Raw genomic sequence first — 19629 nt, forward strand, 5'->3', positions numbered from 1 at the left:
CAACTATGATAGTCTGTAAAGATACTTACAATTAAGACAATGAGCTAATTACCAAAAGTATTATTAAAGTATCAAGGGCACAGGATGCTCTAAGTTAAGTGACCAATTAGCTACAGAAAAGTCAATAAGACTAGAAAAAAATTCAAGAGTAAAATTGGGGAACTTTTGGCTGGAATATATAAACTATCAATACAAATGACCAATGTTACAAGCTAACAGAATCTATACATGAGATACCTACTCAACACTTAAGCAAGCAAAACTGACTCAATCTATTTGTTAGAATATAAACTCTCAAGGACCACCTCTTGAATTGAAAAATTACTGCTTAATGTTTGCTTGGACTCAGTCAACAGCTTTGAATTCTACTCTTAGTGTTGGGAAAAATTATCTGTGTGTCACTAAGCAAAAATATCTTTATTTTTAAGACTCTGTTTCTTTATAAAATGTGGATAACCATGCTTGCACTATCTACCTCATACATCAATGTTACAAGTTATTGGTAAGTACAAATGCAGAGGCAACATAGTATAGTAGAGAAAAAAACTGGCCTTGAAGCCAGGAAGACTTCTGACATAAGCTAACTATATGCTACTGGGTAAGTCCCTTATCTTCTCAGTGCTCTAAGGCAACTCTGAATCTGCACTAATAATGAGGCAGTTTCCTCACTAAGAGCTTCTTACACCAATAAAAACTACTGGTTTAGTCCCATTAAGGACCCCAAAGATATGTTTTAACTTTCTAGGTCAAGTACATCATCTCAAAAAAAAACATCCTTTGTTATCTCTATTTGAGGGAGTGTCCTGGGTTGGGTTGGATAGACCATGTCTCATGAAACTGAAGTTCAGATGCTAAAAGCCCACTTTAGTGTACTTTACTAGGGTACTTTACAAATTAGGTGAATATAAAGCTTGGAACACACATAAATTAGGAAATGGAGTTAACATAGGAAGAACTTGAAGAAGGTTCAGGAGGACACAAAAACGATTAAATTAAAGCATTAGCTCTAATTAGATTGGGTCTAAAATGAGATTTTAAAAATTATCTCTATCAAAAATAATTTTCAAAGTTTATAAAGGGAAGAGAAGAAGAGAGAACAAGTATTTACAAAGAGCCTTTACATGCTGGACACTGTGTTAAGTATTTTACAAAAATAGTCTCCATTTGATATAAAGAACATTGTACATCAAACACTGCTGAAAACTGAACAAGAACAAATACTTCAATATAAAGGATTGAGATGAGAGGTAAAGAAGATTTTCTCTCAAGGTAAAAGATGGTCAAACATGAGAATAGGCCAGTGAAAGTGACTATGGAATCACTTTCTCTAAAGGTACTTAAAAAAGAGAATCTCATCTTTTTGGGATATATATGGATAAAATTAATTAGCGATCACTAAAGAACTGGTGGTTGCTAGTTTCTAGTAGAAAGTCTTCATTCTTTTGTGTCATGGACCCTTTTCCTCTTAGAATACCTTTAAAATAAATAAAATAAAATGTACAAACTATAAAGCAAACTAATAACATTGAAATAGTTATCAAATTATGTTTTAGGAGAATGCATTCTTAGACCCCAGGTTATGAATCTCTGCTCAAATAAATAAGAAATTCAGGGGATGCCCATCAATTGGGGAAGTGGCTGAATAAATTGTAGTATGTAATTATGATTGAATTTTATTATTCTATGGGACATGATAGGCAAGATGCTTTCAGAAAAACCTGGAAACTCCTCCATGAACTCAAGCAAAGTGAAATGTACTATATACAAAATAATAGCAGTGTTGTGAGATAATAAGCTATGAATGACTTTGTTATTCTCAGCAATACAATGATCCATGACTATTCTGAAGGACATATGATGAAAAACCCTAACTATATATACCCATAGAAAGAAGTGATAGTATCTGAATACAGACTGAAACTTACTTTCTTTTCTTTTCCTTATTTTTTTCATAACATGACTTGTGAAAATGTTTTGCATGAGTAAGAAGGAATATATATATAGATAGAGGGCACAAGTATGAGTTGAATATGAAGGGATAATATCTTTTTTAAAAAATGATGAAATTAAGGAATGAGAGAAGAATGTACTGGGAGAAAGGGAAAAGGAAATGTAGAATGGTATAAATTATCTGTCATGAAAAAAGAGGCAAGAAAAAGCATTTACTTTTGGAGGGAGAGAGGGGGAGTAAGTGAACTTTATTCTCATCAAAATTGACTCAAATAGGAAATAGCATACATACTCAATAGAGGTATAGAAATCTATCTCACCCTGAAGAATAACAGAAGGGGAAAGGGATATGGGAAGGGGGAAAGGGTGATAAAAGAGAGGGCTTATTGGGGAAGGGAGTGTCAGTAACAAACCACTTTTGAGGAGGGATAGGTGAAAGGAGAGGGAGAATAAATGGGGGGAAATACAATTAGCAATAATAATTGTTAAAAAAAATTCAAAGTAAGTTTCTCTGATGAAATATTATTGTTCTCTGGAAAATGATGAGCAGGATGCTCACAGGAAAAAAAAAAAAAACATGGAAAGTCCTCCATCAAGAAAATGAAATATATTGTATAAAAAATAATAGTAATGTTCTGGGATGCACAGCTATAAATGACTTTGTTATTCCCAGTAGTACAATCATCCACACCTACTTTGAAGGACTGATGAAAAATCTTATCCATATCCAAAGAAGGAACTGATCGAGTGTGAATATAGATCAAAACATTCTTTATTACTCTCTCTATATATATTTTAACTTAATTTCCTTAGTGTTTTTAATTTTAATTAGAGTGGGAGACCTATGTTTTCTTTCACAACTTGACTATTATAAAAATATTTTGTATAATTTCACATGTGATTTCTTAATTATGGGTAGGGATAAGGGAAAGAATCTAAAAAGCAAAAAATCTTAAAAATATGTAAAAAATTGTTTTGAATGTAATTGGGGAAAATATTAAATAAATAAATTTAAACAGGAAAAAAAAAAGAAATGCATTCTTGGGTAGGTGATTTTGTTGAGGGCGGTAGCCCCTTGATATTCCTTGTTTGATCCCCAACTCCATTTGGGACTTGGACCTTGGATACAAGACCTGGTCAAACTAGTTTGGGCTATCTGAGCTGGCTGGGGTTTTACAGCCCCCATTCTAATCTGCTCAAACAGACCAAATGCCATCAGGAAATTCCTTTTCAGGAAGAGACTTCTCTGTCAGTCCCCAAAAGATAACAAGAGAATCCTTATCTTATTTACATCACTCTCCGGAATCTCCTTACATCACTGCATCTGAATGATTGTGTTCTTGTATAAAACAGAGTCCTCAAAAATCTATTTTTTGCAAAATTGGCCTTGTACCTTGCAGCCATTTTGCCCACCAGCTCTCCGGAGTTTCCATTCTAATCAATAAAGACTATGTTTCCATACAGCATTAAGTAGCAAATTCATTTGCTGCTGACCCTGCCCTTGTTTACTTTGGGGAAGGAAGGAGAGAGAGAAAAGGAACTGACCCATCTCGGTTTAGACCTCAGTTTACTCCTCATCAATTTGATTACATTAGACTCAATTTTCTCATCTTGAAATTGGAGATAATGGTATCTATTTCTAAGAATTATCTTTAAAATGTTTTAATATGTTTGTGAAGCTATTTCATAACACCACAAAATCATAAACTACAAAAGAACTACTTAAATGTCAATTGCTATTACTAGCATAGATGTATCTTGTTTTTCCTTATATCTCTTTGAATATGTACCATAAGCATAATAAATCTTTTAGAAATTTTTTAAAAAGAGAAAAAAGAAAATGTTTAGCATCACTTCACATGTGATTTATTTAGAGGCTGGGGTCGGGAATAAGGGAGAAAGCTTAGGAGGCAATGTTTTAAAAAGAAACTTAAAAAATGTTTTACATATAAACTGGGGAAAAATAAATAAATAAATAAATATATAAAAAGAATCTCTGCCTAGAGGTACTATGTGGAGTAGTGAGATAGAGGGGAATGAGGATGAAGTCCTTCCCAAAACTATACTATATTAACAATCAGGGTTCCTGAGTATTAGTTCTTTAAAGATACTTTTAAAGAATTTTTTTTAAAGATAGCCTTCCCAGAGAGAAAGAAGTCCACAAATCCCAACAGACAATTCATGTAAGAAGCTTTCTCTAACCAGATTCTTTCATTTAGTTTCAGAGTTTTGGACACAGACTTTTTTTAAAAAAAATTTGCTCTTTTTTTTTGTTCAGCCCTAATACGTGTAGTCTCAACTTGTTCTGCAGGATCTATCTTCATGTTTCTTCCCTTTGCATTTCCCTCCCTCCTTCCATTGCCTTATTTTCTCAGGCACACAATTCTATTCTCACTCTTAACCCAGGAATGAGTTAACTGGGGAGGCAGTGTGATGCAATGGCAAAACAGCTAAATCTGAAGCCAGGGGACTTCAGGTTAAAAAAAAAAAAAAAAAAAAAAAAGAAAAAGAAAGAAAGAAAGAAAAAGATATTCAGGCTGCTCACCTGTGTGACATTGGACCACTTAATCCCTAGGAGGAAAATGAGGCTGACGTCTAAGATCAATGATACTGTGCTGATCTCTGGGTCCTCTTCAGGTCAATTGCCTCCCCCCACCTCTCTTCCCCACTCCCCCATTCACACCTGCTTAACCTCCCTCCATCAATAAGAGACATCTGCTGCCCTCTGCTGGGTCCTGCTTTGTTTACAATAAGCGGCCAAAAAACCCCTATTGTCAATGTTTCCACTTCTGTAGGAATGTACTAGTTCCAAGATGTCAACACTCAGTGTTGTCCTGCTTCTGGTGATTCTAACTATGAAAGAACTTTTCCATCTCTAAATAACAGAATGATTACCCATAATAAGGGAAAAAAGAAAATATTTGGAACGAAGATAATTCTAAACAAAAATCAGAATTGAGATGTGTGATAAGGATATTAATTTCAGCTGACTGTTTAGAAGAATTAGAAAAATTTCTCACTGAAATTGTTAAAAAAAAATCTCACTTGGGGAATTAGTTTCAAAAATACCTAGAGTGCTCTGTTTAAAGGTGACACTTGTCTCCTTGTATTTGTCATTCCTTTCCACACAAATCTCAAAACTGGAAGGGATCTCAAGTCCTAGCAGTATCTAAAGAAGAATCCTCTCTCCAGCTTCCTTAGATAAGTGACTGGCTAGTCTCCACCTACACATCTTCACTGATGGGAGATCCATTATGTCCCAAAGCAGCCCATATCAATTTTCGATAATTCAGCTGTAAGGAAATGATTCCTTTATATTAAGAATAAATCTGCCCCTCTGGAACATTTTATTCACAGCAACCAATTTTATCTTCTGAGAACAATGGTGTTCAGCTGCATCATTATCCAATTTTCCCTGACCCCATTTGAGTTTTTTTGGACAAAAATACTGCAGTGGTTTGCCATATCCTTCTTCAGCTTGTTTTATAGATAAAGAAACTGAGGCAAACAAGGTAAAATGACTTGTCTAGGGTGACAAAGCCTGTAAGTTTGAGGCCAGATTTGAACTCAGGAAGATGAGTTTCCTAACTTCAAGTTCAGCACTCTATCCACCACCCTAATAAAAATGTTAGCTAGCTAAATAAGTCATTTTATTTTGCCCTCACAACAATTTTGTGAAGTAGGTGTTATTTTCCCCATTTTTACAGATGAAAAAACTGAGGCAGAGATATGTTAAGATTCTATAGCTAGTAAATATAAAAAGCAGGATTCAAGCTTGTCTTCCTGAGTCCAAATCCAGTGCTCTTTCCACTGTGCCATTTAACTGCCTCCAAACAATGATAACAGCACACATTTAAATAGTCTTTTTAATAATTTCTCAAGGCTTTCTTCCTATCAACCCTATAAGAGGGGTTATAGAAATGTAATTATCCTCATGTTAAGACATGAAGAAATTGAGACTCAAAAGGTTTAAATGACGTATTCCCTTTCCCATATCAAAGCCTTTCAAACATGTGAATTCAAGATTTCACTTCTCCTCTCAAGTCTTTTTTCCAGGACAAATACTCCAAATTCCTTGAGTCAGTTTCTATATATCACAATTTCTAATCCCCTCATCCTGGTCAAGTTCTCAAAATCTAGTTTAAAATGCTGTGTCCAGGCGCAGCTAGGTGGCGCAGTGGACAGAGCACCAGCCCTGAATTCAGGAGGACCAGAGTTCAAATTTGACCTCAGACACTTACACTTCCTAGCTGTGTGACCCTGGACAAGTCACTTAACCCCAGCCTCAGAAAGTAAAAATAAAAAATAAAAAAATAAAATAAAATTCTGTGTCCAGAGCAGATCCCACTCCAAAGCTTGTAATCTCATTGACCACTTACTCCTCCTTTCATTTTTTCCCTTCCCACATTTATCTATATCTTAGTCATAGATCCTATAAAGTTGATTTTTAAGAAATCTAAACATAAAGCTTTTTTTTTATTTTTATTAAATCATATCTTATTAAATTAGATCCATTTTTTCCAGACTTTGGAGATCATTACATATTCTGTTTCCATCATTCAGCCTATGAGCTTTATCTCTGCCTATTAAAGCACAAGTCTGATAGTCTCACAACCCTGATTTCATCAAATAAGGGAATAATTCAGAATATTTTTCCAGCACTTTGGGAAACACCGTTGGGCATTCAGCCTTATTTTTAAGGCAGATGAAGTACTGAGTCCTCTTCCCCAACCAATCAATACCTCAGCAGCTTGCCAGAGAATGTCAACATTCTTATTCTTCCTGGCATGTACATTCTGTCCCAGAAACCGCAACAGCTCAGGCAGGCACGTTTGACTACGAGATCGAGGTAGACCTGCAAAAGAAAGAACAAATCTACACAGTTAATGACTGCATCCACTCACTCTACATCCCTCTCCCCTCAAATATATCATCTGAACACAGACTACTTTCCCAGCAAATCTGACCTCAACAAAAATCTCATTGTTTTGTATCATAATGTTCTCTGAGAAGGGAAATAATGATGAAGGTAAAAAATGCAATGAGGATAAAAGAATAAAATATCTTTATTTAATTGAAAATATATAGAAACAAAACTCAGAGTAAATTCTTTTTTTTTTTAATGCTGTAGTTACATTGTTTTCATCTTGAAGTGATCTCATTTTAGGGATGTAGCCTGGCTTCAGGAATGGCCTATAAGACAATACAGTAATAATACTTAGAAAGAGATAGGAGGAAGCTGTATTTGATTGTTGCAAAAAGTTTTATTAAGTGGGAGAAAAGATCCATCCTTAAATGGAGGCTCCAGGTGCAAACCAGGGATGAACTCAGGGATGCTATGTGATTTTCTGGTAGTTTTTTATTGCTATTTCAATTTTCATGCTCACCAGCCAGTCACATCATCTTTTTCTAGCTAGAGGTATACCTAAAGAAATCACTTCATATTTTCTGGATGATTTAAATTCAGATGGAAAATCTATTTCCTATTCTGATCTAATGTCTTCTGTTTCCACAATCAACCTGAAATCTCTCTATGCTTCTGCATTTCAAAGAGCTCATCTCTTCTGGCACAGCTAAAGTTTTATAGATCAGTCAGATTATTCCATCTTAGGCTATACGGAAAACCCTGATGAACTTCAAGGAAAGACTGTTCATACCTGTACTACAGGGTTTTCAATGACTAACTTCCTCCCCTAATAGTCAAGCATAGATATGTCAATTAAAATCTGGAAGAAAATAAACAAATTAACTTCAATTATCCCTTCTCTGAACTCCTAATGCATTTATATTCTTTTTTGTATCATCTTATGACCCTCTTCCAAATTGTTTAATAAAAACTATGAGTTTCATGAAGATGAGGACTATGTCTTATTCTTCCTTAGTATTACCCTATAACCCTTAATACCATATTGACATATGAGAGATGCTCAAAAAAGTGATTAATCAGCTTCATATATAATTTAGTCCAAGAGTCCTAATCCTTTCACTCTTATAGATTACTCTCACTAAGTATCTTCCCTGACCAATGGGACTTCAGAGATCCATTACATTCAAGAGGAATACATATTCTATTGGCTACTTTTCAAACTTCCATTACACCTTCTTACCAGAGCTTCAGATGAGAAATAGAATTTGAATGATGGAGCCAAATATTGCTTTAAATAACCTTCTTGCTTGTAACACTGAGAAGTATCAAATAAAAACATGGCATTTTTTCATTTGTTTAACATTTACCAAACCCTCAGGCAACAGCAAGGACATTTCCACTGCCCATAGAAAATATCTGTGTAGCAATAGTTTCAAACTGCTGGACCCAAAATAATATAGAAAGATGAGTATAAGTCTCATTCCTAAAGAATTCTTCAAGCAATGAGCATCTACATTGTGCTAAGTACTTTACTAAGCTCTATATATAGAATATGAAAGGAAAAGGAAATGGTTCCAGGTCACAAGGAACATCTACTCTACTCAGGGGGAAAAAAAACCCAGGACATACATAAGAAATGAATTAAAGAAGATACGAGAGTAGAACTGATAAATGTCAAAGGAGATTACCTCAGTGGTGGCTGAGGTGAGGGAAAACTTCCTGAGAGTAATATTAATATATGAATTAGGTAGTATTTGAATAGAAGAAATAAAAGAGAACATTTTATTAATGGGAAATAGACAAGTAGGGTGGGTACAGATTAAGAGAGGCTTTGCAAACTAGAGCACAAGAGTCAGGATACCTTGTTAGCTAATTAAATTAGTTTATTAAAATTCTAGCTTATTAAACATGAAAAAGCTATTTTAGAAAAACATATGTGATGGCTATAAGAACAAGAAAAAAGGGGAAACCTAAGTGACAGACACTTAGTATTTATTGGATTAAACTGTATCATAACCCAATGGAAAAACAATTTGTAGTTTCTAGGATAAAATTCACAAACATCATCTGGTTTCACAAAAATATTTAAAAGACATACAGAAAAATATTTTTTAATCAGAGTATTTTTTCATTTTGCCATAATTCCAAACAAAGAACTTTTAAAGGGCTTGGGGGAAGAAGCATGAAATAATATCTAGAATAAATAAGAATATACTCACAATCATCAGGTAAAACTTCCTTAAACTGTTCAAAGTAAGAATTTAATCTCACCAAACTCTCCACATTAATAATTTCTTGCAAAGATGTGTCTCCAAACCTTTGAAGGTTAGAAAGGAAGTATAATTTAGTCTATTAGTACTGCTTTTCTCTTCATATTTGATTTTTCTTTATTAATATAATGTAGTTTCATGTGAACCTAACCTTTTATAACCTTCTTCCTCGGAACAGAAGGATATCCTTTTTCTCCTATGGTAATGATTTTTTTTTAAGCCCTGTGATTTTATGAGTACATATAGTGGTCCTGGAAAGGCCATACTTATGGAAAGGAAATATTATTATTAATATTATATATCATCTGACATATTTCTATCATAAGTGTATAATTCTGGTTCTGTATCATATCTACCATGCTATAAATATCCAAGATATGGTCTCTCCAAACTTGGAGATCAAAGGATCCTACTACTTTATAGAAGTAAAACATTTCCTGATTAGTAGGTATGTTGATGAAATTGTTTTATTCTTTCCATTTTTCCATAAAATAATCATCAAACTTTTAAATATCTAATAGGGTTCTCAGGGAAGTATATGGGAATTACTGTTGAGTCATTTCAATCATATCTGACTCTCTGTGACCCCATTTGAGATTTTCATGGCAAAGATATTGAAACAGTTTGCCATTTCCTTCTCCAGCTCATTTTACAGATGAGAAAACTGAGGTAAAGGGCATGAAGTGACTTACCAAGATTGCACAGCTAGTGCATAGCCAAGGCTAGATTTTAATTGATGCCTGTGTATAAGTACTTTAAATCCAAAAGCCATTATCTTCCTTGCAATTTAAAGAGCATATTCTTTTTCTTTCTTTTTTTTTTTTTTTTTTTTGGTTTTTATTTACCAGATATATGCATGGATAATTTGACAACACTGACAATTGCCAAACCTTTTGTTCTAATTTTTCCCTTCCCCCCCAGATGGCTGGGTTGACCAATACATGTTAAATATGTTAAAGTATAAATTAAATACAATATATGTATACATGTCCAAACAGTTGTTTTGCTGTACAAAAAGAATGGGACTTTGAAATAGTGTACAATTAACCTGTGAAGGAAATCCAAAATGCAGGCAGACAAAATTAGAGGGATTGGAAATTCTATGCAGTGGTTCATAGTCATCTCCCAGAGTTCTTTCACTGAGTGTAACTGGTTCAGTTCATTACTGCTCTATTGGAACTGATTTGGTTCATCTCATTGTTGAAAATGGTCACATCCATCAGAATTGATCATCATATAGTCTTGTTGTTGAAGTATACAACGATAAGAATATATTCTTTTATAAATATGTGTCTACCAAGTACTCTGAAGTATAGTATTACTAAGCTCCTTGAAGGCAGAGACCATGTTATTCATCTAACAAACACTACAAAGATTAGTACAGTATTACTATAAACATAGTTGCCCCAAATTAATAGTTTCTGAGTGCTGAGAAATAAGATTAAGACATTATAATAAACACTATCCAAGCAACTCCAGAAATGGAGAAATTTTAATTTTTTCCCTTGTTTCCAAATGGATTTTTTAGATTTTTAGAAAGGTAACATATATATCAATTAGTGGCTTTGAGGGGGAGGATATGAGGAAGAGAATGGAAGAAGAATCATCCCTGCCTTCTCTTTTATAATGGGCCCATAATCATTCTGCCACTTTAAGGTAGATGAGAGGAAGATGACATAGCTAGATTTTCTGATTTTGTTCTGTCGCTTCTGCATTTGAACATGGCATGAATTCTTATGTGCTGTTTGATCACTGTCTCATAAACTCCACAAAAATATGGCTGGGTTTCTTTCATATGTCTGACAAGGAAAATACTAAGAGCTCAGATAAATGCCAAAAAGTGTTATTTAACATCTTCTTTGGGCCAAATGAAACCTTTCACTTATCATGAATTTCTGATGCTTTATATTATTAGTTACTTCTGTACACATCCTGTCTTCCCTACTTTCAGATGCTAAATAGCAGAAACTACCTTATTTATCTTTGTAATGTCTCCAGCACCTAGAATAAAATTGTACATATGTATTTAATAAGCATTAGAAAAATCACATTTTTCTTGCAGTGGAATTAGTTCCTGAAATTTCACACTTAATCCAACCAAAAATTTACTGTTGTCAATGAAGAAGTAAGACCTGCTTAATTGGGTACATACCTCTCTGCCAAGGTTTGCTGCTCATTAATCCCTACGTTGAAAAGCACAGGTTGAACTCTTAGAAGCATACCACTCTGAATCTCCCGGGGCAGCACATCAAATAGAGTGCCTGGCAATGGAATCCTCACATTAAATCCATCACTTAAAAAAACAAAAACAAAATGGGGATATTAAAATGCCTTCCAGGAGAGAAGAATGACCTTAAAGAAAAGGGGTAAGTGGGCAATGAAAAAATTTACACTTAAATATAAGAAAACAGATGTCTTTCAATTCTTTAAACAATATATGTATGTGTGTGTGTGTGTGTGTGTGTGTGTGTGTATGTAAAGTTATATATACACCTATATATATATATATAAAACATAATATATATATATGTATTTTTTTTTTTTTACCGATTTCCTGTAATTACAGGGAGCATGTCTGTTGATGAATTTGATGTGGCCTGCGTTACTTTAAAAGTAACATTCCTCAAGTCCATAATTCCCAGACTCATGTCTTCCAACATGGCTAACTCCTCACCTGTACCAAAGAAAGAGAACAATGAATTTTAAACATTAAGTAATTTAGCATAAAGATTTCTCAGAAAAAAAAAAATCATTTACCTTTTTACTTATTTCTGTGGTTTCTAGTTCCACAACAAAGACACTGTAACTTAAGTTAGCTCAGGGAAAAAAGCAAATCAGTAATTTTCTTAACCTTTTTATTAACAACTAAGAAAGTATATTTATGGGCATTTATTAAAATCTATCTGTGCCATTTTCATATCTGGATTTTCTTCTTCCATGGATAAATGTCAATAGTAAATCCTATTCTAGTCTTCAAAAGCAGTCAGTTGAAACATGGGCAAAACTTCCAAAACTTATGTGTAGTCTATAAAAGGACTGCCATGAAGCAAATAGTATTATATGATAGTGCAAAAAGAGGGTGAGAACTTTAGTCCCTTAATTTCAGGAGCACAGAAAAAAAACAATACGCATCTCCTCAGATGATGTCATATGTGCAACTAGATTTTTGGTCCATTTTTCTTAGTAACCAACTCCTACTAATGTGCTGCCTTTTATTCTCTGAAAAAGAAATGTGTAGAAAATCAAACATTCAGTTGGTTATCTAATGAGCCTTCTTTAGAGACATTGATTATCTCAAATTAGAACTCCAAACTCTATATATTTATCTTGTGTTATCTTAATAATGATAATGAGGATGAGGATAGTGATAGCTGGCATTTAATGTTTGCAAAGTGCTTTAAAAATAATGTCCTCAAAGTAACCATGGGAGACAGGAGACATTATTATCTCCATTTTATAGATAAAGAAACTATGGCAGAAAACAGTTAAGCTATTTACACAGCTAATGGCTAAATTCAGGCCTTCCTTTCCCCTAATGTTCAATCTACTGCATCCCTAGCATCCTAAAAAATCCCACTCCTTTTGGACCAGAGGGAACTGTTCTCACCATAAGTGCTGAGGAGGCTTTCAAATTGGGCCAGTAAACCAATAGTGTAGAGTTGACGCAGGAAACCATCATCATGGAGGCAGTTCCTTAGCTTGAGTATGAATCCACAAATGAGTGCAGTCAACTATCACAGAGAGGGGAGGAAGGAAAATAAAATGAAATAAGTAAAGAGAGACATTTGTTCACTAAAGCTACAATATAAAAGGAAACATATCTCTGTCTTCAGGCAGTAAGTTCTTTTGTCTTTTTTATTCAAAGTAATTTACAGACATGATATTATTAAGCCTCAGGACTTCCTAAGAAGAGGTAGGTAGTAAATGCCTTAATTTGGGGGATGTTGTTCAGAGAGCATAGAGGTACAGAGACCACCTGGGATGAGATGGCCTATTCTCCAACCCAAGAGGCCAGTTATATTCAAACCTTAAGAGTTCTGACTCAGTGAAGGGATATTCCTTATTTAAAGGTCTTTAGGAAACCTGTATGAATTCTGATGTCACTCTGAGAATTCTGGTAAGTTTAAACAACCTCCTGAGAGCATGAGATATCATTTCATGGGGTCAGAAGGTGAGCTCCTGTGGACTGATAAGAACAAAGAATTCCTCACCTAAACTCCTAGTCTAGGGATCTTTCCACAACGGTACCTAATTAATACTTCAAGTTAATTTAAACTCTTCCTTTGGCTGTTTAAGACAGAAAGATAATAATTTTTAAAATAAGGAATTTAGGCAAGCCATGGGCTAATGTAGCCTAATAAGGGGGAAAATGGATTTCAAAGACAGTAAATCTTCACACCCCTTTGGTTTTTTTTTTTGTTTTTTTTTTTTTCTTGTGAGACTGGAACTACCTATGTTGTCCATGCTGGAAGTGCAACACCCACACTTAGACCTGATCCCACTATTGAAGCTTTAACCTACTGTTTCCAACCTAGGTCAGTTAATTCCTCCTTTGACCACCTGGAGACTTTCTGCTTTTGGGAACATATTAATGCTGCACTTAATTATGGATACTCAACTGGCTTTAGCCATACTGCAAAAGCTCAATCATCTATCAGCCTCAACCTTTCCAGCAGAAGGGATGATAAGTTCTTATCACAATATCTGATGGTCATTCTGTTCAAGGGCTTGGAAAAAGCTTGTTTGACTTGTATAACTGCTGCTAAGTGGCTCCACATCTACTCCAACATCAGAAATAGCAAGTGCTAGCTAGGGCTAATGCTGCGAGAAGGTAAATCTGGGGGTGAAAAGGGATGACATCTCAGACTTTTTGTCTCAAATCCCAATGTGATTGGAAATCTCTATTTTATTAAGAAACAGCTTTGATATCACTCTGGGTAATTAGATTACTACTGAATGGTGGCGTTGCCCCCCCCCAAGAGGAAAGAGAAGAAAATTCAGGGATAGTTGGTTGGTTTTAGAGAACATTAGGCTAATGAGCTGCCTATCGCACAATTATTCTGTTACAACATCCTTTGGCTTACAGTTTGGCAGAAGACAACATCCCTGCGATACTGGAGCTTCAGGTACATAGCTATTGTTGGAGCGCTGTCCTGCATTAACAGGAAGACCATCGCTTTCTTGGCTTTGTCACTCATCATGGCTACGCAATCTGTGAGGGTCGTCAGCAAGGGATAAAGGGCCTCACTCCATTCGCCTAAGTGTATTAGGTGGTGGGAGTTGTGTGAAAGAAAAGAAGAGATGACATGTTAAACAGAAAGCAGAGTTCATTCAAACCTGTCATCTAGCTCTGTCCCTTAGTTCTCTTCTCCTCCAACCCCATCTATCTTCTTCTCTTCCCAACCCAACCTTAGGTATGCAGATAAAAAATTAAGCTAGAACTGCCCAGACTCCCTAACTCCTCCTAGCAGAGTGGCTTCCAAGGAAATTCAGGGAGATATATGCATTGTTTTTTTTTTTTTTTGGAGGGTTAAGTGACTTGCTTAGGGTCATACAGCTAATAAACGTCTGAGGACGGATTTGACCTTCTGTCCTCCTGCCTCCAGGGCCAGTGTTCCTTATTATACTACATTCTGATATAGATGATATATTCAGTATCTTATGACACCCCAGGTATCAACATAAACCAATCCTAAATATATTTTTGGAGTTAAAAATATACAGCTACTCATTGTCTAACTGCTATCCTATCAGTCACTATTCAGTATATAACAGCTAACTTATCAGTTATTATTCAATGTGTAATAGCTAACCTATCAATCAGTCATTATTCAATGTATAACAGCTAACCTATCAATCAGTCACTATTCAATGTATAACAGCTAACCTATCAGTCACTATTCAATGTATAACAGCTAACCTTTCAGTCATTATTCAATGTATAACAGCTAATCTATCAATCAGTCATTATTCAATGTATAACAGCTAACTTATCAGTCATTATTCAGTATATAACATCTAACTTATCAGTCACTATTCATTGTATAACAGTTAACCTATCAATCAGTCATTATTCAATGTATAACAGCTAACCTATCAGTCACTATTCAATGTATAACAGCTAACCTATCAGTCACTATTCAGTGTATAACAGCTAACCTTTCAGTCATTATTCAATGTATAACAGCTAACTTATCAGTCACTATTCATTGTATAACAGCTAACCTATCAGTCACTGTAACAGGCATTCACCTATCAAAGCAAAATCAGGGGCTTCACAGAAACTCTTTCACAAACCAGTTTTTCATTAAATTTAAGCAGAATGCAACTACTCATTATCTAACTGGTATCCTATCAGTCACTATTCAGTGTATAACTGCTAACCTATCAGTCACTGCATTAACTATCAAAACAAAATTGGGGGCTCCACAGAAACTCTTCTATAAATGAGCCAGTTGTTCAAATTAAATTAAATGGCCTTCTCTGAGAAAAGATAATTTTTGCCCTCTGCCTTTTGCCCTTCCTCTTATTAACAAAATGTGTTTTCTAAATATTCTTTCCAGTCTCACTTTTCATATCTTAAAGGAAGTCATTTTCACACATCCTTTTTTTTTTTTAAGTTCTCATATTTTTTTTCTTGCTTTGTTTCCTAATTTTCACTGCCACTAGAATATTCAAACATATATTTTTGTCATTGTTTTCTCATAGGAAGGTAAAGGCATTTGCCAAAACAACTTTTAAAAAATAATACCACAGGGTAAAAGATGCAGGGTTTCTGGCTTTTGATTTTTTTTTTCCCCTTTTATTTTCTCAATATTTCAAAAGAAGTTGTTTGTTTTTTTAATCAGATTCACATATTTTAAAATAGCCCCAGTTCAGAAATAAAATTTATTATAAATACTGAGTAAACAGATAATTCCAAATAAAATGTTGCATAATAAGAGGCTAATCATCATAGAACCAAGAAACTAATGCCTTGAATAAAAGACCTCTCTAAAGTTGGAAAAGATGAGACTAATTTCTCTGTCAGTAGAGAAAGTGAATATAAATAGATTGTTCACCAAAAAAGCAAGTAACCTTTTGTCACATGTAATAAGATAGTCTAAGAAAGAGAAGTGAAGAAAATGACCACTTTCTGCTTATGCTAAACTATATTACATATAATTCACAGCACTAAACTAAAAGATATATCAAAATTATCTTTTTTCTCCCAGAAGTCCAGGGAACAGACAACTCTGGATATGGACAAGAGTCAAATAGGATGGGCAAGTATAGTTGACTTGTGATCTACATTGATGTAGGTAGGTAATATACATATCAATGAGATTACATTTTCAATGTAGTAGTAGATGGGCATCAGACAAAAATCAAAAAAATCCTTAAGTCCAGGTTGATATAAATTTTCATATAGAAGGGAAAGTTCAATTTTTGAAAATACTATAATCCTATAGGCAGGTTTTAAAAAGTACACATGTACATAAGCACATACTATAAAAGAAAAAAGGAAGTCTAAATTTAGGACCTAGAATGGAAAAATTTATACTAATTTAATTATGATGACAGAAAAAGAAGTGAACTGGGATTCAGAAAATTTTGGTATTTACTCTGTTACTAACTACATTTTGTGTCCTTTTACCAATCTGAGATTGTTCCTTATCTGTAAAAAGTATACTGGGATGGGGAGAGCTAGATGCTTTTGATGGTTCCTCCCAACTTCAAATTTATATGATGGTATAACTGATTTTTTTCAAAACAGATTTTTGTCTTTCTCTCAGAGAAAATTTGTCTGTCCATGTCCTTGACATAAAGCTATTATCTTTGCATTGTAAATGGCCATTTTCTATTAGGAGTTAATTTTTTTGAAAATGGGGAGAAATTAGGATAGTTTTCTCCCTGTTTTCTGTATGGTTATCAATTTTAAGTTGCTTTCTCCCTCTTCCCCTTTTGATTAGTTTACATATACAAATAAGTTTATTTTCATAATTTGAAAAGAGATCATAGACTTGGAAAAGACTTTGAGATCACATAGTCCCATTAGTGAATTCTATGTGGTTTTGTCTATGTGTGATGACTAAAGTGAAAGTGAAATTCATATCTTGAAAGAAATTTATTTTGCATAAGCAAAGTTATAGTCATAATGAATTGTACAATACTGGGCACCACCTTTAAGAGGGTCAGAATGCTTCTACTATTTAAAAGAATGAGAGACATGGTAGCTATCTTCAATTATATTAAAAGCTGTCAAGAAGATAAATAGAATACATGGGCTTATTTGAATAAATAGCTCAACAGAGCTAATCTAAGACTAAGAAGCAGATTTTGACTCAATGTTATTGGAGAACTTCCTAAAAATTGATATATTCAATAATGAAAAAAGCTATTATATAAAGTAATGAACTTGACACATCACAAATTCTATACAGCAAGTATTTCCCTGACTTTAAATCCAGCTTCCTATCCACTATGATATGTTGCTTCTCTACAAAGGTCCTTTAAGTAATGTTTACTAACAACTATAAATACTCCCCTAACTTAAATATCAAAAGAAAATACAAATCTGCAGAAGCTATGAATGGAAAACACACATACCTGGACTGGATTCTTCAGGAGGGGGACTGCTATCTGCACAGAAATGGAGGTGCAACATGCATGATTAAATAGCAGCAACACAGTCTAAACATAAGCAACTCAAATGCTTAAGGCAAAGGCATAGACAGCTTTCAATAAAGCAGCTGAACAAATAGCAAAAGATTGGCCATCAATTTGCTAGATATGGCCAGAGCTTATTAGCACAGCACCTGGCACATAGTAGGCACTTAATAAATGCTTACTGATTGATTGACCACATAACAAAAAGTAACATTAATGTATTCAAACTGCTAATATGAATAAGGATTTTTTTCTTTCTTTCTCTTTGTTTGGTACAGAAATATTCTAATTACCATTTGTAGACTATGCATGTTCTTAATCAGTACTTCAATACAAAATGTTCATTAAGACAGAATTAACATTACAATGTGATACAACCCTTTGAAAAGCTTATAGTGAATCACATTGTATGTAGAAAAGTTACATTTGCAAGCAAATATACAATGAAAGACCTATAGAGATTTACAAATCTAATTAACAAAGAATGAAATTCAAAAATCAGTTACTTGGAATAATGCCCTTTTTCTCTTACTCTGGAAGAAGTACTTTTGAGATTCAAACTCAATAAGGTTCAGTAATGAGACCATTATGCCAAAAACTACTTTATTTTCTGGATTTACACTGGACATTTGTTAGCAAAAACTTCTGTAATTTGTGCCTGAGTGGGAAAGGAGTTTAATAGCATTTTACCTACATATATTGCGCCTTGCACTAGAAGCAGATTTTTTTTTTTTTTTGGGAGACGAGGTCTCTCTAAATCACTCAAGCTGGATCTAGATAGAAACTGTAACTACTCCAATAACCAATTGGGTTAGTTCCTTTTTTGCCAGCCCAGAGGCATCTGGCTCCTTATTAGTGTTTGTTTAGCTTAGTGTGGACACAGGATCAGCTAAAGCTCTACCGGAGCTCCGAACTCCCAAACTCAAGTAATCCTGCATCCTGAGCCTCCCTAGCAATAGGATTTATGCTCAGACAGACGTGATCATTTCAAATTTTACTTTTTTGTTGAATCCTTAAGGTGTGCTATCCAGTTGAATATGATACCTCAAAAGTTATATTAAGAAGGCCTCCATTTTTAATTTTGCCATCTTGGTTCCATAGTTTTCAGTTAAAAACAAGTGGCAGGGGAGAAGTGGTTTTCTGGTCCATAGATTACTTTTTTTTTTTTTTAAACTCATAAAAAATATACTATTTATTTACTCACAGAAAATATACTAGCTTCTTAATAGAAAAGTCAACTGTATTCTTAAAAGAAGAGGAATCTTCTAAGCATGCTGGATGACTGAATCATCAATAAGGGAAGAATTAAAGAGAGAAGGACTTCTTCGTCCTAAAATTGGTGACATTGTTTCTCTCTGATTTATTCTTTACATTAAGTAGGAAAAGATCTTATTCACTATGGACTATAAAAGAGGCAAGTGAGCTTTAATCCCTGACTAACAATGCAAATAATTTTTAGAAATGGCATAAAAGAAAGAAAAAGTAATGGTTTTATAATCTGAAGACTTTCAACCTGCTCCCAAAAGAGAGAAACAGGTACAAAAGTAATATCATTACCTACGCATAAATTTAACCTCTCAATCCACTGAAAAATGGCAATAATACTGTCATATTGTTGAGGGGAGCCCGGAAACTCTTTCTCTCTGACTTTTGGGGATAAGCCATGAGGTAAAGCACTTGAGAAACTACTTGAAGAAGAGATTCTCCTTGATTCCTGGTGGTCAGGGAGCCAAATGATGAAGTTCTGTGCAGGGCAGGGAGTTGTGGGAAACTCTTTAAAGATCCTTCATAAAGGGATTTACAAACCTAAAAAGCTAGACTGGCAAAAAGAAGCTTATTATTGACATTGGGAAGTCAGTCTTTACTAGAAAGACTGAATTCCTTGGTGGCAAA

The 19629-nt window shown here is 34.3% G+C and overlaps 1 protein-coding gene across 8 annotated transcripts in view; it reads right to left on the bottom strand.

The window, feature by feature from the left end:
* The window catches only part of INPP4A (inositol polyphosphate-4-phosphatase type I A), a 201219-nt gene that overhangs the window by 18522 nt on the left and 163068 nt on the right, over positions 1–19629 (bottom strand). For all 8 annotated transcript variants that reach the window (XM_074300347.1, XM_074300351.1, XM_074300349.1 and 5 more), the window contains 7 exons: positions 17677–17709; positions 14172–14344; positions 12695–12818; positions 11635–11761; positions 11240–11380; positions 9037–9134; positions 6693–6805 (listed from right to left, as the gene is read on the bottom strand). In XM_074300347.1, coding sequence (XP_074156448.1) covers positions 6693–6805; positions 9037–9134; positions 11240–11380; positions 11635–11761; positions 12695–12818; positions 14172–14344; positions 17677–17709 — 809 coding nt within the window. The remainder of the gene's footprint in view (positions 1–6692; positions 6806–9036; positions 9135–11239; positions 11381–11634; positions 11762–12694; positions 12819–14171; positions 14345–17676; positions 17710–19629) is intronic.

Source organism: Sminthopsis crassicaudata, chromosome 3 (genome assembly GCF_048593235.1).
Source record: "Sminthopsis crassicaudata isolate SCR6 chromosome 3, ASM4859323v1, whole genome shotgun sequence".
Taxonomy (NCBI): domain Eukaryota; kingdom Metazoa; phylum Chordata; class Mammalia; order Dasyuromorphia; family Dasyuridae; genus Sminthopsis; species Sminthopsis crassicaudata.